Source organism: Ranitomeya imitator, chromosome 2, assembly GCF_032444005.1.
Source record: "Ranitomeya imitator isolate aRanImi1 chromosome 2, aRanImi1.pri, whole genome shotgun sequence".
Taxonomy (NCBI): Eukaryota; Metazoa; Chordata; class Amphibia; order Anura; family Dendrobatidae; genus Ranitomeya; species Ranitomeya imitator.
Window position 1 is genome coordinate 304,444,570 of NC_091283.1, and position 22,808 is coordinate 304,467,377.

Here is a 22,808-nt window from a genome sequence, read left to right on the forward strand (position 1 = left end):
TAGAGTCAAGTTATTTCTGTGACCATTGTGTGTTTTTCTGTAATTAAATGAGGGGTACCAACAATTTTGACCACGTGTGTACGATTATAACCCTCAGTGAATTAATTTATAAAATGGAATCACTTTATCGGGATTTCGACTATTCTGGTTTTCTGTCCTTTAGTTATATTAGGGCTAGGGTTGATCGCATAGCTTTGCAAAACTCCTTATCTTAATAGCTATAGCGCTTACCGAATAGTTGCCTCGGGAACCTTGTTACATGGAGCGCTCCCGATAATCATCTGTTCAGCGCTGCAGCTGCCTGTGTTGTGGCTGTGTGACAGTCACAACACATACATACAGAGCCTGTGCCTGTTTTTCGGCTATCCATGCATGTGTTGTGACTGTCACACAGCCACGACACATGCAGCAGTGACGCCGTCACACAGCCACGACACATGCAGCAGTGACGCCGAACAGCTCATTATCATGAGCACTACAGGTATCCAGGTTACCGAGGCAGCTATTTGGGAAGCGCTATAGCTATTCGGATAAGCACTTATCCAAAGCTATTCGATCAACCCTAATTAGGGCTTCTGCATATGGTGTTGAATCTCCTCTGGGATCTGTTCCTGCTGTCCAGCTGGAGTAATCTGCTCCCTACTTCAGCCATTTGGAAAGTACCACACCCTACTAAAGCTCAAAGCATATGACAGGAATCTGGCAGAAACAGCGTTGTTCTCCTCTGGTTCAGTCCTCTGTGCTCACCTTGTGGCTTGTGTATTTGCTTCCTGTTGTGAACGTGGCCCGTTTACTGACTACTCTTGTGCCTTCTGATTCTATCCTTCTGGTTCTGACCCAGCTACCTGACTATTCTTCTTGCCATCTAACACCACAGAATAGCAGGTAACACCGTGGTCCAAGCCTAGGGGTCCCAGTGTAAGTCAAGATACATGTAAGGGTATTAAAGGGCGATGAGCAAGGCAATCCTTGGGATATGGAAAGCAGAGAAGCTAGTATCAAGCATGTTCATGGTGGATATCTTTTGAGCTGCCAGGTGACCCAATATATTGTGTCTGCAATCTATTCTAGCTAGATCTACATTCAAATAGCTACATGGCGCTCCTTCCATTCTGAACACTGCCATGTGCCCAGACAGTACAATCGTATGTAGCGTATTGTGCAAAGTTGGAAAATAATTTGTAAGATCCATTTGTTTTCTATTACACTGGTCTACAAAAAATTTTTTTTACTGGCATGGACTTTTAGAACAGTTTTAGACTAATTTGAGGGTGCTGAATTCAAATCTGATCATATAATTTCTCTATCACATCACGTTTTTGCGCTATAGGTATATAGCACATTTTCATGAATTCCATGATAAATATAAGTAGTGTATGAAAAGTGCTGGTTTATACGGTTCACTAAGGTAAATTTAGTTTTCATTTAGTCTCCCAATAAATGTGAGAATATCTTTGTTTTCTTTGAACATGCATAATTCCCATTTGTTATGATAACAACCTTGTTTTCTGTGCTACTGGGACAGCACAGCTACAGCAGAGCATAGGGTGAAAACTGAATGGCCTCAGCGACAGAGTTTGGCATCTGGCGACAAAAATGTCATCCATGATCCTCTAGTGGATAGGAAAGACATTGTCTTTCCTCCCTTACACATAAAACTTGGATTGATGAAGCAGTTCGTCAAAGCTCTCAATCACAGTGGAGAATGCAGTAACTATACATGTTCAACTTTTCCTGGTCTTAGTGAAGAGAAGAAAAAGGCTGGAATATTTGATGGACCTCAAATAAGAACACTTATGAGAGACCGAAATGTTATCACATCAATGAATGAGACAGAAGAAAGAGCTTGGAATGCATTTTGTAATGTGGTGCAGAATTTTCTAGGGAATAAGAAAGCAGACAACTATGAAGAGATTGTGGAAGAGCTACTAATGAGTCTGCGAAATCTTGGATGGAGAATGAGTATCAAGATTCACTATTTACACAGCCATTTGGACTTTTCTCCAGAGAACCTTGGGGATGTGAGCGAGGAACAAGGGGAGCGTTTTCATCAGGACATTAAAACAATGGAAGAACGGTATCAAGGCCGATCGGACTTTCATATGATGGCTGACTATTGCTGGAGCCTGATGAGAGACAACCCAGAAGCTGTTCATCACAGATCAACCAAGAAAAGAAAGTTCAAATAACTGACATTTGTCATTCATCTGTGTGCCATATATGTGTTTTTATATTTTGTAGTTTAATTCTGTAAGTATATTTGATTTGCTGTACATAGACTTTGTAATCTTTGTAATTCCTTGATTAAAAATATACAAAATGTAGTACCGAAAATCATGTGTTTTTATCATAAAATATTAGGAGTAATTTTCATCAAAAATTGAAAATATCTCGAAATCCTGATGTGATAGCCAAAAAAGGAGTTCATATTCGTAATCAGCAGCCACAATTGACTTAAAATATGTTTTAAAACCTTTTGAAAGAAAAATTGCATTGATCAGTGTTATCCTTTGTGAATATCGTAATTCCAAAGTTATCACTACATAACGTGACACAAGTCAGATATGAAAAATGGGGTCTGATTAGGAACACAAAACTCGCTGCAGGAAGAGGTTAAATCAGAGTATTTTTGACACTGACTACTGTAATCAAAAACTGTGACTACAGACAATAACACATTTACTGAAATGATCAACCTCAGCCCTCATCAGTGATAAATGAGTAGCTAGTGGTGAAACCTCTCTGGGGTAATTAGATTAGGGGCTCAGTGACTTCACAATCTAAACTATCCTAAGGGTACCGTCACACTATAACATTTCGATCGCTACGACGGTACGATTCGTGACGTTCCAGCGATATCGTTACGATATCGCTGTGTCTGACACGCAGCAGCGATCAGGGATCCTGCTGAGAATCGTACGTCGTAGCAGATCGTTTAGAACTTTCTTTCATCGCTAGATCTCCCGCTGTCATCGCTAGATCGGTGTGTGTGACACCAATCTAGCGATGCGATCCAGCGATGCGTTCGCTTGTAACCAGGGTAAACCTCGGGTAACTAAGCGCAGGACCGCGCTTAGTTACCCGATGTTTACCCTGGTTACAAGCGTTAAACTAAAAAAAAAACAAACAGCACATACTTACATTCTGGTGTCCGTCAGGTCCCTTGCAGTCTGCTTCCCGCACTGTGACTGCCGGCCGTAAAGTGAAAGCAGAGCACAGCGGCTGTGCTTTCACTTTCACTTTACGGCCGGCAGTCACTGAGTGCGGGAAGCAGACTGCAAGGGACCTGACGGACACCAGAATGTAAGTATGTGCTGTTTGTTTTTTTTTAGTTTAACGCTTGTAACCAGGGTAAACATCGGGTAACTAAGCGCGGTCCTGCGCTTAGTTACCCGATGTTTACCCTGGTTACCCAGGGACCTCGGCATCGTTGGTCGCTGGAGAGCTGTCTGTGTGACAGCTCCCCAGCGACCACACTACGATTTACCTACGATCACGGCCAGGTCATATCGCTGGTCGTGATCGTAGGTAAATCGTATAGTGTGACGGTACCCTAAGGGCCAATATTTTCTGTCAGATGAGTATCAAGAAGAAATATTACACATTTAAAAAGAACTGTGTATAATAGTGCAGAGCTGAGATATCTTAAAGGGAACCTGTCAGTAGGATTGTGCACAGTAACCTACAGACACTGTCAGGTGGGTGCCGTTATACTGATTACATTGACACCTGGTGATGAAATCCGTCTTGTGGTTGTTGTTTAATCTTTATCTGTAGTTTTCAGTTAATGAGACTCTCGTGCTCTGGGGTGGGGCTGTGGGCGGGGCTTTATGTGGTGCCCTGATTACATATGCATCTGTATTGGCTTATGGCAGGTCACTGATACCTCAGTGACCTGCCCGCCATTTTTACGTAATGCATATAATAGCGCTGATATTATTGTTGATAATGCCTATAATATTGTGGCTGTTGTGAGGATTAGAAAATAAATTACATGCAGCAAAATGTCAACGGCGATGGCGGCGCCTGTCCTGTAGCATCTATAAGTAAGAGATAGATGCAACTGGCAGGCGCCGTCGGTGTCATTTTGCTGGATGTAAAAAGAATTTCTAAGCCCCACAATAGCCACAATGTTATAGGCATGATCAACTATAATATCAACGCTATTTTATGCCAATACAGTTGAATATGAAAGCAGAGCACCACATAAAGCCCCACCCACAGCCCCGCCCTAGAGCACGAGAATCTCATTAATGAGAAAAACCACAAGACGGATTTCATCACCAGGTATCAATGGAGAGCTTTTTTTTTTAAGACTATCAGGGAGTTACAGACTCACATAAGTGAGGCAGATCAATCCCACCACAATTAAACTATCATACAGAATGAACAGGTAAAAAAACAAACATTTTTATTATATGTTACATCCCCAACAATAACGTATGTACGAGGGAAGAACTTCAACATTAGACCGGAGTTGCACTCATTTATGGCGGACCATTGAAGCTACTATGAGTCCTGACCAGAAGATTAGAGAATATAATATTGCTCCACATTTCAGGAGAGATTGTGCAGTAATCTGAATTCCTTAGGATCGAAAACATAATGTCATTTATAACATGAATGAAGCCATGAAACCAGGGCTCGAGCCAACACATCTCCTGCAGGGGTGAATAAATGTATATTACAGCCATCAGCCACGCACAGCTTAGAGATATATCAATGCACAGGTATAATGGTTTATGCAGTTTATCACAATCTTTCTTGAAGTTAGTTGGTTCTAAAATAAATTGAAATTTCAGGATAAAGGGAAACTCTGCTGTTATTAATAGTACAATCGATGTGAATACTTTCTGCCCAATGATGACAAAAGTATTCTAGGAGCGATACCTTTATTGGCTAACCAGAAAATAATATGTTTGCAGCAGGGCCGGACTGGGACTAAAATTCAGCCCTGCCATTTGAAGCTACACAGGCCCACTTGTCACATGGTGACTGTATAATATCTTTGTACACTTGTAGGCAGGGCTGGTTTAAGGCAAAGTGGGGCCCTAGGCAAAGTTTAAAATGGGGCCCCAAATGCTAACATATTGCACATCACACAAAAGCATTTCGGTTGTATTTACAAGCGCTGAGTTCAGGCCGCTAAATGAGTTTGATCGACAATACTGAAGTTGTTCAACGCTTGTTTCCCGACCTCTTTCCACCAGCTGAGGAATAATGATGGGACAGAACGATCACTAATAGATCACTAAAGGTATAGTTACAGTAAACGACTTACCAACGATCACTACCAGCGATACGACCTGGCCGTGATCGTTAGTAAGTCGTTGTGTGGTCGCTGGGGATCTGTCACACAGACAGCTCTCTCCAGCGACCAACGATCAGGGGAAAGACTTCGGCATCGTTGAAACGGTCTTCAACGATGCCGAAGTCCCCCTGCAGCACCCAGGTAACCAGGGTAAACATCGGGTTACTAAGTGCAGGGCCGCGCTTAGTAACCCGATATTTACCCTGGTTACCATTGTAAAAGTAAAAAAAAGAAAAAAACACTACATACTCACATTCTGATGTCTGTCACGTCCCCCGCCAGCGTCCACAGGGTTAAAACTGCTTTCGGCAAGAGCGCTACTCATGCACACGCTGCTGCCGCGAGTTTCCCTGCACTCACTGTCAGCGCCGGCAGTAACGTCACCGCTGTGCTCTGCTTTACGGCCGGCGCTGACACAGTCAGTGCAGGGAAACTCTCGGCTGGAGTGCGTGCATTAGCAGCGCTCCTGCTGAAAGCAGTTTTAACCCTGTGGACGCCAAGGGACGTGACAGACATCAGAATGTGAGTATGTACTGTTTTTTGTTTTTTTTTACTTTTACAATGGTAACCAGGGTAAATATCGGGTTACTAAGTGCGGCCCTGCGCTTAGTAACCCGATATTTACCCTGGTTACAAGTGAACATCGCTGGATCGGCGTCACACACGCCGATTTAGCGATGACAGCGGGTGATCAGCGACCAAAAAAAGGTCCTGATCACTCCCCAACGACCAACGATCTTCCAGCAGGGGCCTTATTGTTGGTCGCTGTCACACATGAGATCGTTAACGTTATCGTTTTGTGGGACGGTACCTTAACAGATCACCATTCAGTATCATGTTATCAGCAGCACATCTACAGTTTACACCGGCGATGTGCTGCTGAGAACAATGATTGTCTCTTGCACTCTCTTCAGTCAGACCCACTCCAAATAGAAAGACAGGCTTGTCTCCTTTTGAAGTCCTGTTTGGTAGTGCCCCAAAGACTGGTCTGTACTTCCCACAGGTGCTACAAATGCCACAAGGTGCTATGACAGCCCATGTCCAGGCCTTGCAGAAAAGACCTAATGTGGTGCATAAACAGGTGTTCTCATCCATTCCAGATCCTAATGCCAGTGCAGACGTACATCAGCTGAATCCAGGTGATTGGGTGGTCATACACAGACACGTGAGAAGGAGCCTAGATCCACGGTTTGATGGCCCGTTTTAAAGTCCAGCTGACCACATTCACCTCAGTGAAACTTGAGGGAAAGGCCACCTGGATCCATGCCAATCACTGCAAAAAGATCTTTTCACCAGCAGAATGACTGTTGTCCTAATCACCTTGCTGGCAGTGGTAGGATGTTTGCACCTTACAGAGACACTGGATAAACAAACTTATTCAACATCTTGCTTTTTTTTTATAAAAGACGCGGAAGGACAAAAACTGTTGGACTGTTGGATCTGTACACACAAACCAGTATCTGCAAGGACTATGCTGTACTTAGCCTTACCCCAGGAGCCAAGGAAGTTATTAACACCACACTGCATGCACAATGAGACTTGGACTCAGATTTTCTAGGTTCCTTAAGGCTCTAATACAATACAGAGACTCCTTTTTAATCCAGCCAATTGGCTTAGCGGCCTAGCGGGATGGATTATTTTTGGCATTATACAGACTTGCATGCAAATTTTGTTGTTTTGCTTATTGTTTTATGTAGCCGTAAAAGCGCTAATATATATATTACCTAAGCTATTGAAGAGTGTATGTTTAAGGAAGGAATCTAAGGCTGTATCATCTATAGCAGACCTGGGCAAGATGCGGCCCGCGGGCCGCATCCGGCCCACCTGACGATTTTAAACGGCCCGCCGCCCGCGGCACCGCTCGGCCAGCCGCCAGAGACAGTGCAGCTGCTGCACGTTGCTACGGCGCTATCAGCCAGGTTCCCCTTCTCTTCAGCCACTCCAGCGCCTGCGCCTGTGCGCCCTGCATTGAAACCCCTGTCCGCTGAGAGGCGCTGACCGCCGCTGGCACTTCCGCATCAGGGAAGCGCCAGCAGCGGGTGACTTCACTGAGCATGACACAGGCTGCTGCGCTGCTCCTTCATCCGTAGCGCTGGACGCCGGTGTTCTGTGCGGCTGTACTGTGGTAACTTGTGGGGTTGGATGGTGCCGGTGGTCGGTGGTAAGTGCTCCATACAGCGGCCACGGGGAATGGGTAATGGAGCTGCCTGGCGCCTGCCTGCATGCATGATAGGGGGGAGGGAGCAGCGGCCAGCCCTGGGGGAGATGCGGATGGGGGCACATGTGACATACCATGGGGGCACAAGTGACATAAAAGGAGAGTATGGGGGCACAAGTGACAAATCAGGACAGTATGGGGGCACAAGTGACAAATCAGGACAGTATGGGCCCCATACTGTCCTGATTTGTCACTATGGGGGCACAAGTGACAAATAAGGACAGTATGGGGGCACAAGTGACAAATCAGGACAGTATGGGGGCAAAAGTGACAAATCAGGACAGTATGGGGGCAAAAGTGACAAATCAGGACAGTATGGGGGCAAAAGTGACAAATCAGGACAGTATGGGGGCACAAATGAAATCTGGACATTATGGGGGCACAAATGAATGAAATCTGGACATTATGGGGGCACAAATAAATGAAATCTGGACATTATGGGGGCACAGATGAATGAAATCTGGACATTATGGGGGCACAAATGAAATCTGGACATTATGGGGGCACAAATGAATGAAATCTGGACATTATGGGGGCACAAATGAATGAAATCTGGACATTATGGGGGCACAGATGAATGAAATCTGGACATTATGGGGGCACAAATGAATGAAATCTGGACATTATGGGGGCACAAATGAAATCTGGACATTATGGGGGCACAAATGAATGAAATCTGGATAGTATGGGGGCACAAATAAATAAAATCTGGACAATATGGGGGCACAAATGAATGAAATCTGGACATTATGGGGGCACAAATGAAATCTGGACATTATGGGGCAAAAATGAAATCTGGACATTATGGGGGCAGAAATGAAATGTAAATGTCTGCATTGTTTAACATACTGTTTGTTTATGAAAATATAGCATATGTATACTACAGTATTGGGTAAAAATGAGTTAATTATATTAGTCCGGCCCTCTGAAACCATCCAAATTTCTCATGCAGCCCCATGGCAAAATTAATTGCCCACCCCTGATCTATAGTGTATCATAGATCCCGGATAACCACTGCTGACTGAGGAAGTGAGTGTCCACACTGAGGGTGGATGGGTGAAGCAGGTAGAAAGACCCCTTATGGTGACTAGACCCATGAGACAGTAGCTCCTTTGTGGATATCAGCTGACCCGGTGGCAGAGGTTATACCATTTACAAAAGGGGGAAATTGATATAGAAGGGTTAATAGTTTGCCTTTAAGTGCCTTCTGCCTTTAATTGTTAGAATTACTAGAATCTGTTGACACAGTAGTCTGATGGTCTCCTCTTCAAGGAGACCATACTTCTTATCATGTATGTTCTCAATAGTCAGCAACAACATGTTCTGGGTGCATGGTAAATAAAGTATGACCCTGGGTGATGGTGGGGGCTACATGACTTACATTGAAATACATTTGTTGTAAATGGTATAAAACTTTGCCTTGTTCTTTGATATATCAGATAAAAGTGACTTGCTCACAGAATATGTGTGAGGTGTCCTTTGTCTCCAAGCGCGCTTGTAAAATGACAGGTGTAACCTCCTGATTTGGCCTCACTGGTGATCTGTCATGTCAGAACGAAAACAGCTACGACAGTCAAGCTCTGAGGTATATTCGGATCTGTTCAGACAGTAAAGAAAGGGAACTACAGCTGCGATCACTGAGGAACACATTCCTACAACAAGGATACCATCCACTGGTAATAGATGAACAGATCCACAGGGCTACAAGGATCCCAAGAAACGGCCCCCTGGATTCCAAACAGAGAGGACAACAGGGTGCCTCTTGTGGTTACATACAACCCCCACATGAGCATCCTAAGAAAAATTGGTGCTGATTTCCAACCCATATTCCACAGAGACAACAAATTGAAAGACATTTCCCCAGAACTACCACTTCTCTCCTATAAACGGCCCCCTAACTTAAGGAATCTCCTTGTTAGAAGTGTCCTGTCATCACCATCAGTGACTGGCACATTCCCATGTAACAGTAAAAAATGCAAAACTTGTATTCACATATTACTGACAAATATAGTCCGTGTACAAAACACAAATCAGGACAATAAGGTCCTTTTCATGTACATCCTCCAATGTGGTGTACATGATACAATGTACGAGGTGCCCTGGAAGTTCTATATTCGGGAAACTATGCAACGACTACAAACTAGGATGAATCTACACAGACACACAATCAGGAATGAAATGGACACGCCTGAGGGAAAACATTTCTCTGGACACAGTATGACAGACTTAAAAGTCTTAATACTAAAAGGTCATTTTAAGGATGACAGGGAAAGAAAAGTTTGAGAATTAGGCTTCTTTCACACTAGCGTCGGGCTCGGCCCGTCGCAGTGCGTCGGGCCGAGGTTACCGACGCTGGCGTTGCCTCCGCCGCACAACGGGTGCAGCGGATGCTGCTTTTCAGCGCATCCGCTGCCCCATTGTGAGGTGCGGGGAGGTGGGGGAGGAGTTCCGGCCGCGCATGCGCGGTCGGAAAAGACGGTCCGTCGGCTGCAAAAAATGTTACATGGAACTTTTTTGCGGCCGACGGTCGGCCGAAACACGGCGCAACCGTCGCGCAACAGTTGCGACGTGTGGCAATCCGTCGCAATGCGTCGCGTAATGTTAGTCAATGGAGAAAAAACGCATCCTGCAAACACTTTTGCAGGATGCGTTTTTTCTGCAAAACGACGCATTGTGACGGATTGCAGTTAACGCTAGTGTGAAAGTAGCCTTAAAACTAATGAAGAGGTTCAATTCTTTGACACTAGGACTCAATTTAACACCTGGATTTATGAGTCACTACATGGATACAATTTACACCTGTGCTCTGAAAGCTGCAAACATTATTTTCTGGTTAGCCAATTAAGGTATCATTCCTAGAATACTTTTGTCATCTTTGGGTAGAAAAGTATCCTGTTATTGTACAGAAATTCACACATGGCCCTCACTGCTCAATGCTTAAAGGGAACCTGTCACCTGAATTTGGCGGGACCGGTTTTCGGTCATATGGGCGGAGTTTTCGGGTGTTTGATTCACCCTTTCCTTACCCTCTGGCTGCATGCTGGCCGCAATATTGGATTGAAGTTCATTCTATGTCCTCCGTAGTACATGCCTGCGCAAGTAATGTTGTCGATCATAAAAGCAAAGTTTGGCCAGAAAGACCGGACCTGGTCTTGTAGGGGCCATATGAGCACATTCAGCGGCACAGAAGGGAGAGAAGGTAGATTCATCCAATAAGATATCAGGGTTCTAGGAAGCCAACAGCATCATTACCCTCCGCTTTCTCTTACAGACCCATCGTAATACTTTTCCTCAAGTGATTGTCTAACTTGTCAGCACATTCTACGTACGCTGTCATTTGGCTTTGTAGTTTACAGATCTGGGCAGGTAACGGTCACCGTCTTCCATCCCCAGAGGGTAGGTGGATCCTCCAGGTTGTAAGTTCTATATGAAAGGGCTTTCAATTCCCAAAGTCACTTGAACAGTTTGGGATAGAGGAGAATGTTGTGGTCTAGAGGCAAAATGGCGATCATGGTAATACAGCCGGACTACACCACCGATAAAGCAGCCACAGCCAGTGACTGAGAAGAATCTGTGACTTCTCTGCATTTAGTGGTTATTACTCACCTGGGTATTCATATGTAGGAATCTCCTCTTTACACCGCTCATCACCCCTCACATTTGTCTCTGTAGTATTAATATGGGTCAGATCTTCACCCTGAAACAAATATTGTAGAAGTCACAAACAGATGGAAAAGTCACATCTATGATCATCACTAATCCTGCCATCTCCACCGTTCTCATTACACAAGTATAAAACATATAATACTGGTGGATAAAACAAGACTGGGCACAAGATCTCCACAGCCAACTACATATCACAAGGGAGATCTCATGACATTTTCTCTCCATCTACCTGATGATTCTGAAGAATATCAGGATCTTCTTGTTTACAGTCCTGTGGAAGAAGAGGACGGGGACATCTCTCTGGTGTTCTCCTCCTACTGGATAGATCTGGAGGAAAAACATACAGGGACTGAATTCATTCTTTACATACAGATAATTATAGGCCATGAGTATTTAGTCCTGTCTATTACCTGGTGATGTGAGGGTCTGGGGAACCTCCATCATGACGTCCTTGTACAGATCTTTGTGTCCTTCTAAATACTCCCACTCCTCCATGGAGAAATAGACGGCGATATCCTGACACCTTATAGGAACCTGACACATACAATGATACCGTCATCCCCCCGGATCCCTTCATACTGAATAATTTCCCAGCATTCCCAGTAGTGTCACCTCTCCAGTCAGCAGCTCAATCATCTTGTAGATGAGCTCTAGGATCTTCTGGTCATTGATGTGCTCATGTATCAGGGGGTGAGGTGGAGGCCCCGTGATTGGGCTCAGGGGTCTTCGCCATCCCTCAGACACAGGGTTCTGACAGCGATCACTAGAGTTCTTCTTCACTACTGTGTAATCCTGTTTATGGAGAGACACATTAATAAATCTCACTACAGACATTTCCAGAGTCCTCACCTCTCCAGTTCTGTCCATCTGTTATTCCCATAGATGAGAATCATGTAATGTGACGTCATCAGAATCTCTCACCTCTCCAGTAAGCCGGAAGAGGATCTCTAGGGTGAAGTGTAATATTTTCTCTGCCACCTTTTCTCTGTCCATATCCATCTTTGATGGGCAAATCAGGAAAATTTTCTTATGTAGATCTTCACTGAAAGGATCTGATATTGTAGAGACCTGAATGAGAAGAAGATGAGCCAAAGTAACATCATAAAAATCCTGTGTAATAAAACAATTACTGGAGATTATAAGGGAAACATATGAGGAGATTTATCATTTAAATCAACGGCATTTTTGACAACCAGCCTTGCCAAAGCTCACAGCTGGGGGCTGGTATTCTCAGGCTGGTAAGAGGTCATTGATATAGGCCCCCCAGCCTTAAAATAGCAGCCCGCAGCTGCCCTATTAGATGCACCTATTCTGGCACTTTATCGGCTCTTCACACTTGCCTTGTAGCGGTGGCAAGTGGGGTTAATATTTGAGTAGTTTTGTTTGTTTTTTAATTTACATAAAGAAAAGTATTTATTGGAACTATATATATATTTTCAATTTATTTAGGTTTTTGTTTTTTTTACACATGTAATTATTATTTTTTTAACTTTTTTACTTTGTCCCAGGGTGCGACATCACTATGTAGTGACAGATCGCTGATCTGACACTTTGCATTGCACTGTATCAGATCAGCGATCTGACAGGCAGTGTTGCAGGCTTGCCGGCGCCTGCTTTGAGCAGGCGCTTGCAAGCCACCTCCCTGCAGGACACGGAAGGAGCCCCGCGGCCATTTTGGATCCAGGGCCTGCAGGGAGAAGAACGGAGGAGAGGCTCGGAGCAACACGATCACATCGCGTTGTTCTGAGGGTCTCAGGGAAGCACGCAGGGAGCTTTCTCCCTGCACGATGCTTCCCTATGCCGCCGGAACGCTGTGATCATGTTTGATCCTATAGTTACATGTTAAATAAAGGCACAGCCAGAATAAAGTCTTTTATTTGAAATAAAACTAAACACAGTTTTCCATTTTTATTATTACGCCTAATCCCAGCGAAACCCTCGAGCTCCTGTAATACAAATAAAATGAAAAAAAAAAAAAAACAATATACCTGTTACAGAACCCCCCAGCACCAAGAATGTTATGCAGTATATGTATGTATAATAGTTTCCATGTGAAATGCATCAGTCCACAGGCTGCGCCCCTGGACAAGATATTCTCTTTCTGACCTCCCCCCACATTTGTAATTCCCACAGTAAATATTGGCAGGCTCCGGCCCCCTGCAGCTATTGTAATGTAGGTCTGGCCTGCTGTGTTCCTATTGGCCTGCCCTGTGTATCTGTGTTATATATTCTGTGTGCTGTAAATAAAGGGTGTTCTTAGACTGGAAATACGTGGGGTAGCAGTCAGCTTTTATATGCTCTCATGTAATCAAGAAATTTCAGCCAGCGTCCTTCATTCAGAATCTACATTAAAAGCAGAGTGGACTTCCTGAAACACGGGGTACCCCAGCTTGGTAGACCCCGTTACACTGGTGGCAGACAGCGGGATGTGATATCCCTTCTACAGGAGGAAAGGAATGAATGGAAGACAACTACCAGAAGTTAAAGAGGACTACATTAAAAGATCTGGTGGAAGCCCGAGGGTTAATCGCCAGCAACAAAACAAAAGCGGATTTGATAGCAGCCATCATGGAACACGACAGTGCAGCGCCCCCCAATGTGAACATGGAGGACACTGAATTCCAGAGGGAGGTAAAGAACAGACTGGCGTTCTATGGCCCAAACCCTGCAGTAGAGATCATACGAGAGGTGATGGCTGATGTGCGCACTGATCTGAAGGAAGAGATGGCCGAGCGGACCAGGATAGAGCTAACCAAGATGGAGATGGCAGAGCGGACCAAATTGGAGCTGGCCAAGATGGAGATGGCAGAGCGGAGAGAGGAGAGTCAGCGAGCAAGGGGGGCTCTGGCCTCCGCCCAGGTACCTTCAATAGTAAGCCACAAAAAGATCCAGTATAATGCCTTCCGACAGTAGGGGGAGGCAGAGGAAGACATTGATGGCTTTCTGCAGGACTTTGAGCGGCAGTGTGCCCTTCATCAAGTGAAGCCGGAGGAACGGGTTCAGATTCTGGCCAGCAAGCTGACAGGCCGGGCAGCGGACGCCTATCGCACGGTACCCGATGAGGACTGTTTCGACTATGAGCAGATCAAAGAAGTGATCTTGGCCCGGTATGCGCTGACACCAGAGGCATACCGCCAAAAGTTCCGCGGACTTATAAAACGAGTAACCGATACCCACGCTGAATGGGCCTGTAAATTACGGCGGTCACTGCTACAGTGGGTACAAGGGAGCAAAGCAACCACTAAGGAGGACGTCCTCCAGCTCTTCTTGTTAGAACAACTCTTTAATGGACTAAACCCCGAGACACAGGAATGGCTTCGGGACAGGCGGCCAATGACTCTTGAGGAAGCCGCTCGTCTGGCCGATGAACATCATGACGCCAGGAGGCCTCAGTTGTCCGGATCAAAGATGGTCACTAGGGGTTCGCCCATGGACCTGGAGGGCCCCAAACCACCGAAGATTGTAGGGGGACCAGCTAGAAACCCGGCCTACCACAGTTCCCCTGGGGCGCGATGCCACACCTGCCGTCAGCTGGGCCACCTGCAAAGACAATGTCCCAACCGGACTCAGCATACCCAGTGGCCAAAGGCAGGAACAGCTACCTTCCGCCGGGCCACTGTACACTGCTACCAAGGCGAAGCTGACCCGGCATTGGGGGCTACAACTAACCAAGGGGTGGAAGACATGGAGGAAGTGCTGCATGAAGTAGACCCCGTGCAGGCAGCCCGGGCAGATAATCGACAACAGCATCGACAGGTCGTGTGGGTTAATGGGAAACGCATGCAGGGACTAAGATTCCGGAGCAACTTTGACCCTTGTGAAGCCTCATCTTGTTCGGGACCAAGAGAAGACGGACCAGACAGTGGCAGTCCGTGTAGCAGGGGGAGCCATACATCGACTGCTCACTGCCAGGATTCACCTGAACTGGGGAGTTGGGGATAGCCTTGCTGAGGTCGGCTTGATGGAGGATTTGCCTGCAGACGTTTTGCTGGGAAATGACTTGGGGCCCATGTTGTCTGTCTTCTCGGTTGCCCCTCTGGCTGAGACATATCCTGTGACCACCCGGAGACAAGCTCGAGTTGCGGAGGCAGAATCACACTCAGAGGAGCCCCAGGTAAGACATCCCAGCCCTACACGTATTCCCATAGCCAGACACATTTCTTGGGCCACCCCAGATGAATTTAAGAGGGAGTTACTTGAGGATCCTTCATTGGAGGGATATCGTGGGAAGGCACAGGAGGGGAGAGGGGTACTGGAAGGGGAACAGTTTATATGGAAGCAGGGACTCCTCTACCGGATCACAGAGCAGCACCACACAGGGAGGAGCCCCACTATAAAACGACAGCTGGTAGTTTCCAAGAAGTATAGGCAGGAGTTACTGCGAATCTCTCATGACATACCCTTGGCCGGGCACTTCGGCGTCAGTCGCACCAGGCATCGTCTGACACAAAACTTCTTTTGTCCGGGGGTAACCTATGATGTTCGTCAATACTGCCAGACCTGTGACAGTTGCCAGCGCATTGGCAAGAGGGGAGATCGATGCAAGGCCAAATTACGCCCCCTCCCCATTGTGGAGGAACCATTTAGCAGAGTAGCGGTCGATCTGATAGGGTCGTTAGCCAAACCCAGTCCGTCAGGGAAAAGGTATATATTGACAGTGGTAGATTATGCCACGCGGTATCCAGAGGCGGTTGCGTTACCTAACATAATGGCAGAGACAGTGGTGGCTGCCCTGCTCCAGGTTTTCTCACGGGTTGCATTTTCCCGGGAGATTATCTCAGACCAGGGTACCCAGTTTACAGCAGAGGTGACCAACCAACTGTGGAAGCTGTGCGGCGTAAAGTCCATTAGACGCGCCCCGTACCACCCGCAAACCAATGGGTTGTGTGAACGCTTTAACGGGACATTAAAACAACTCATTGGGACTTTTACCAGGACCTACAGGGACTGGGAGAAATTCTTGCCTCACCTCCTGTTTGCCTATCGAGAGCTGCCTCAAGAATCCACGGGGTTCTCCCCATTCGAACTGGTATACGGGAGACGGGTAAGGGGACCCCTAGACTTAGTGCTAGAACACTGGGAAGGTGAGGGCATCATAGAAGGGGTACCTATTGTACCCTATGTGCTGGAATTTCGGAACCGCCTACAGGAGCTGACCCAGGCTGTACGTGGGAACATGCAGGTGGCCCAGCGGCGCCAGCGCGTATGGTACGATCGGAGGGCCAGAGAGCGCAACTTGGAAATAGGGCAGAAGGTCCTGGAGTTAGAGCCCACTAGGCAGAACAAGTTCCAAGCTGCATGGCAGGGGCCCTACCAGGTAGTGGGGAAAATAGCTGACACCACCTATAATGTCGCCGATTGTGACGACCCCAGGGTTATCCGCATGTTCCACGTGAATATGCTGAAGCCCTATCGGGAGCTCCCTGAAGAGGTAGTGGCCATCTGTGCACCTGAAGCAGAGGATTTAGTCAGACTTCCCTTGCCTGATGTCTTAGGGAAGAGGATTCAGTCTAAAACATGGGACCAGGTACACTGGGGTGAAGACTTAGGTCCCCGGGAGAGACAGCAGGCGGAGGAGTTGTTGAGGCAGCGACAGAGGATGTTTTCTGGGAACCCAGGTACACTCACCTGGCACAACACAAGGTTGAGACCCAGGATCAGACCCCCCTGCGACAACCCCCCTTCCGCATCTCTGAGTCTGTACGAGAAGGGATGCGACAAGAGATACAAGAGATGTTGCGTTTAGGGGTCATTGAAGAGTCAGATAGTCCCTGGGCATCCCCATAGTGTTAGTGCCCAAGAAGGATGGGACTACACGGTTTTGTGTAGACTATCGTAAGCTCAATGAGAAAAGTGACGGATGCGTATCCCATGCCGCGTGTGGATGACTTGTTAGACCGGCTGGCAGGGGCAAAGTATTTGACCACGATCAATCTATGCAAAGGCTACTTGCAGATTCCCCTTAGTCCTGATGCTATTCCCAAGTCGGCATTTGTCACCCCGTTTGGCTTATTCCAGTTTCGAGTTATGCCATTCGGGATGAAGACTGCCCCGGCGACCTTCCAGAGGCTGGCTGACCGGCTTCTGGATGGACTCCAGGACTATGCGTGTGCCTACCTGGATGACATCGCCATCTACAGCGTGACATGGGAAGAGCATCTAAATCACCTAGAGACAGTATTAGACAGGATCCACAAGGCCGGAATCACCCTGAACCCAAACAAGTGTCACGTGGGCAAAGCGGAGGTTCAGTATTTAGGGCATTGGGTGGGAAGTGGGAAACAGAGACCAGAACCTGCCAAGATTGAGGCCATAGCCAAATGGCCCACTCCACGCACTAAAACCCAGGTCATGGCGTTTCTAGGGACAGCGGGGTATTACAGGAAATTCGTTCCCAATTACAGCAGCGTAGCCAAGCCCCTCACTGACCTGACCTGTAAGAACCAACCCCGCCAGGTAACCTGGACCCCAGAGTGTGAGGAAGCCTTCCGCCAGCTAAAGGACGCCCTCACCAATACCCCTGTATTGGCCGCACCAGATCCAACTAAACGTTTCCTTGTCCACACAGACGCTTCTATGTTTGGATTGGGGGCAGTACTAAGCCAAGTCGGGCCGGACGGCCAAGAACACCTGGTAGCTTACCTGAGTCGGAAACTACTGCCCCGTGAAGTGAGCTATGCGGCCATCGAGAAGTAGTGCCTGGCAATAGTATGGGCACTCAAAAAGTTACAACCATATTTGTATGGACGACAGTTTTCCCTCCTAACGGACCATAATCCCCTAGTCTGGCTTAATCGGGTCTCCGGAGACAACGCCAGATTACTGCGGTGGAGTTTAGCCCTACAACCTCTGGACTTCACCATCCACTACAGACCCGGCAAACAAAACGGTAATGCCGATGGACTGAGTCGACAAACGGAACTTGTACCAACCCCATAAACTTCGGTCATCCCCAAACCGATCCGTTAAGGATCAGACTGTGTATGCCGATCGCGTCGCTGAAAAGGGGAGCCATGTTACAGGACCCCCCAGCACCAAGAATGTTATGCAGTATATGTATGTATAATAGTTTCCATGTGAAATGCATCAGTCCACAGGCTGCGCCCCTGGACAAGATATTCTCTTTCTGACCTCCCCCCACCTTTGTAATTCCCACAGTAAATATTGGCAGGCTCCGGCCCCCTGCGGCTATTGTAATGTAGGTCTGGCCTGCTGTGTTCTTATTGGCCTGCCCTGTGTATCTGTGTTATATATTCTGTGTGCTGTAAATAAAGGGTGTTCTTAGACTGGAAATACGTGGGGTAGCAGTCAGCTTTTATATGCTCTCATGTAATCAAGAAATTTCAGCCAGCGTCCTTCATTCAGAATCTACATTAAAAGCATAGTGGACTTCCTGAAACACGGGGTGGTACTGAAAGAGGTACCCCAGCTTGGTAGACCCCGTTACAATACCATACCTGTCCGTTGGTCTCTCCCACGCCGTAATCCATGTCTGGGGGCTAGTTTTCAACCTGGACGGTGCCAAGATGTGACTGACCCGGCTGAAAACCACTGGTCAATGAGATGCTGAGAGCGCAGCATCATTGACCAGAGTGACATCATCACTGGCATTTTCCCACGGTCCTGAGGTCACCGAATTTCAGCTCAGCCTCGATGATGTCACCGCTGGTGAATGATGCTGCGCTATCAGCCAGGACGGTCGCATCTTGGCACCGTGAAGGTTGAAACTATTTAGCCCCCCCAGACATGGATTACGGCGTGGGACAGAACGATTGGACAGGTATGGTATATTGTTGGTTTTTTATTTTATTTTTGTTAGAAGAAAATGAGGGCTTCACTGGCATTAGGGGATGCAGTAAGTATGGTTTCATTGAGATTAATAAAGGAGTCTGTGTAATTTTTTAAAATAAAGGATTTTAGTCTTGCTGTGTCTTTATTTACCATACAATTATAGGATTAGTAATGGGTGGGTGTCTTATAGACACCTCTCCATTACTAAGCCGTGGGCTTGATGTCACCTAACAATTCAAAGGTGACATCAAACCCACAAATATTAACCCCACTTGTCACCACTACAGGGCAAGTGGGAAGAGCTAGGCAAAGCGCTAAAAAAGGTGCATCTAATAGATGCAGCTTTTCTGGGCAGCTGCGGGCTGCTGTTTTGACGCTGGGAGGCCTATATCCTTCTCCCTTCTGTGAGTTCTCTGGTGTGTAACAAGATTACATTTGTGGTTAAAACATTTCCCACATTCTGAACATGAAAAAGGCTTCTCCCCTGTGTGAGTTCTATAGTGCTGAGCCAAATCTGTTTTGTGATTAAAACATTTCCCACATTCTGAACATGAATAAGGCTTCTCCCCTGTGTGAATTCTCTGGTGCTTAACCTGTCTCTGACCTTAGACGTAGTATCCAGTCATGGTGACCTGGGCCTATCTGACCCTTGACGGGACAGTACATCCAGCCGATTAGCCGCCCCAGGGGGGGGGGGGGGAAGGGGAGTGCGACCAATTGCGGCCGGGTGTCAGCTGATTACCACAACTGATATCCGGCACATTAACCCCCAGAACACTGCGATCAAACATGTTTGCGGCGTTCCGGCGGCATAGGGAAGCATCGCGCAGGGAGAAGGCTCCCTGCGTGCTTCCCTGAGACCCTTAGAGCAACACGATGTGATCGTGTTGCTCCAAGCCTCTCCTCCATCCTCCTCCCTGCAGGCCCTGGATCCAAAATGGCCGTGGGGCTTTTTCCAGGTCCTGCAGGGAGGTGGCTTGCAAGCACCTGCTCAAAGCAGGCGTCGGCAAGCCTGCAGCACTGCCTGTCAGATCGCTGATCTGACACAGTGCAATGCAAAGTGTCAGATCAGCGATCTATCACTACATAGTGATCTCCCACCCTGGGACAAAGTAAAAAAACAATAATTACATGTGTAAAAAAAAATAAAAAATTTTACTGGCCTTTACTCCTTGTTGGTAACTATTTATTAGTTCAGGATAGTATTATCCGTACCTATCCCCACATCTCAGAAGCCCCTTGTGCCCTATACAACCGAGCATTACATTATGTGCTGTTTTGGGTTGCACCTTTACATTTGCTGAATGGGGGTTTTGCTGGAGTTATCCATTGTTGATTCACCGATCCTCAACACATATTGTTTGACTACTGGTATTTTAAAAAAATTGCTGTACTATACTAATAAAGTTTATATTCTTTACTAGATGGTGGCCCGATTCTAACGCATCGGGTATTCTAGAATATGCATGTCCACGTAGTATATTGCGCAGCCCACGTAGTATATTGCCCAGTCAAGTAGTATATTGCCCAGCCACGTAGTATATTGCCGAGCCACGTAGTATATTGCACAGCCCACATAGTATATTGCACAGCCACATAGTATATTGCACAGCCCACGTAGTATATTGCCCAGTCACGTAGTATATTGCCCAGGCACGTAGTATATTGCCCAGGCACGTAGTATATTGCCCAGATACGTAGTATATTGCCCAGATACGTAGTATATTGCCCAGTCACGTAGTATATTGCCCAGGCACGTAGTATATTGCCCAGATACGTAGTATATTGCCCAGATACGTAGTATATTGCCCAGTCACGTAGTATATTGCCCAGGCACGTAGTATATTGCCCAGGCACGTAGTATATTGCCCAGGCACGTAGTATATTGCCCAGTTACGTAGTATATTGCCCAGTGACGTAGTATACAGCACAGAGCCACGTAGTATATTGTACAGCAACGTAGTATATAGCAGAAAGACACGTAGTGCATTGCCCAGCCACGTAGTATATTGGCCAGTCACGTAGTATATTGCCCAGCCACGTATGTCACAGGTTAAAAAATAAAAAATAAACATATACTCACCTTCCGAGGGCCCATTGTAGTTTGGTGACATGGCCGTGATGTCATGGCATGTCCTTCTTGCGCAGGCGCGCAGGGCCTGTGATGACGTCGCGGTCACATGACTGTGACGTCATGGCAGGTCCTTCTCCCATACCATCCTTGGCACCGGAACCTGCCGCTTGCATGGAGCGGTCACCGGAGCATCGCGAAAGGTGAGAATATAATGATTTTTTATTTATTTATAATTATTTTTAGCATTAGATGTTTTTACTATTGATGCTGCATAGGCAGCATCAATAGTAAAAATTTGGTCATACAGGGTTAATAGCGGCGGTAAAGGAGTGAGTTACCCGTGGCATAACGAGGTCTGTTACTGATGGCATTAACCCTGTGTGAGCGGTGACTGCGGGGAGTATGGAGCGGGTGCCGGGCGCTGACTGCAGGGGAGTAGGGAGGGACTAATCGGACTGTGGCCATCGCTGATTGGTCGCGACAGCCATGACAGGCAGCTGGAGAGACCAATCAGTGACTTGGATTCCATGACAGACAGAGGCCGCAACCAATGAATATCCGTGACTGACAGAAGGACAGACAGACAGAAAGACGGAAGTGACCCTTAGACAATTATATAGTAGATAATTGATAATGTCATGTTTATTTAAGAGGCATCATGTTCTTGTTAAGTTTATAGGATAATATTTATGTGGGAGTTTGCCCCACCTCCTCCCCGTCAAAGTGCTATGGGCACTTTTTGTAGAAGGGAGTGGTACATTTATGAACGTATCCCAAGGTCGGTCTTTGTTATAAATTATAAACTTCTGTGAAGCACTTAGAGGTTCAAAGTGCTCACCACACGTCTAGATAAGTTCCTTAGAGGATCTACTTTCAAAAATGGTGTCACTTTTGGGGGGTTTCCACTGTTTAGGCACATCAGGGGCTCTCCAAACGAGACATGGCGTCCCATCTCAATTCCAGACAATTTTGCATTGAAAAATCAAATCGCGCTCCTTCCCTTCTGAGCTCTGCCATGCGCCCAAACAGTGGTTTACCTCCACATATGGGGTATCAGCACAACAAAGTTTGGGGTCCACTTTCTCCTGTTACCATTGGGCAAATAAAAAATTGGGGGTGAAAAATCATTTTTGTGAAAAAAAAGGCATAGTTACTCACCAATAACGGTGTTTCTCAGAGCCCATGACAGCACCACAGAGAGAGGGGATCCGCCCTTCAGGGATAGGAAACCTACAGGATAAAAGGGCGATACCTCTCCCCTGCATCAGTTTGGTTTACAGAGCATCGGAGGTCCTCCAGGTTAGTGACAATAAAAAATATACACTTAACATAATGCTTAACAGGTGTACACCGTGTCTATATGAAACACACACTTCGTATAATATAATGTGCTCACTGCACACGTGATGAGGGGGGAAATAAGCGGGTGCTCTCATGGGCTCTGAGAAACACCGTTATCGGTGAGTAACTATGCCTTTTCTCAGTCCCCCATGACAGCACCACAGAGAGAATTGCAGAGATTGTTGCTTAGAGAGTTTCCACAGCCTGCAGAACTCTTATTCCGAAGGTTAAGTCAGATGAAGAGGCTAGGTCTAGACGGTAGTGTCTAAAGAAGGTTGAAGGTGATGACCAAGTGGCCGCCTTACATATGTCCTCTATTGGTACCTCCGACCTTTCGGCCCAGGAGGTCGCCACAGACCTTGTAGAGTGGGCTTTCAGTCCCTCTGGAATTGTATTCCTGGTAGATG

At 46.7% G+C, this 22,808-nt stretch overlaps 1 protein-coding gene across 1 annotated transcript in view; it reads right to left on the reverse strand.

The window, feature by feature from the left end:
• Positions 1 to 22,808, reverse strand: part of LOC138666938 (zinc finger protein 182-like) — a 52,774-nt gene that overhangs the window by 2,708 nt on the left and 27,258 nt on the right. Inside the window, exons 7-11 of the mRNA XM_069755133.1 lie at positions 12,117 to 12,263; positions 11,808 to 11,987; positions 11,606 to 11,729; positions 11,425 to 11,522; positions 11,136 to 11,226 (exon numbers count right to left, since the gene is read on the reverse strand). Coding sequence (XP_069611234.1) covers positions 11,136 to 11,226; positions 11,425 to 11,522; positions 11,606 to 11,729; positions 11,808 to 11,987; positions 12,117 to 12,263 — 640 coding nt within the window. The remainder of the gene's footprint in view (positions 1 to 11,135; positions 11,227 to 11,424; positions 11,523 to 11,605; positions 11,730 to 11,807; positions 11,988 to 12,116; positions 12,264 to 22,808) is intronic.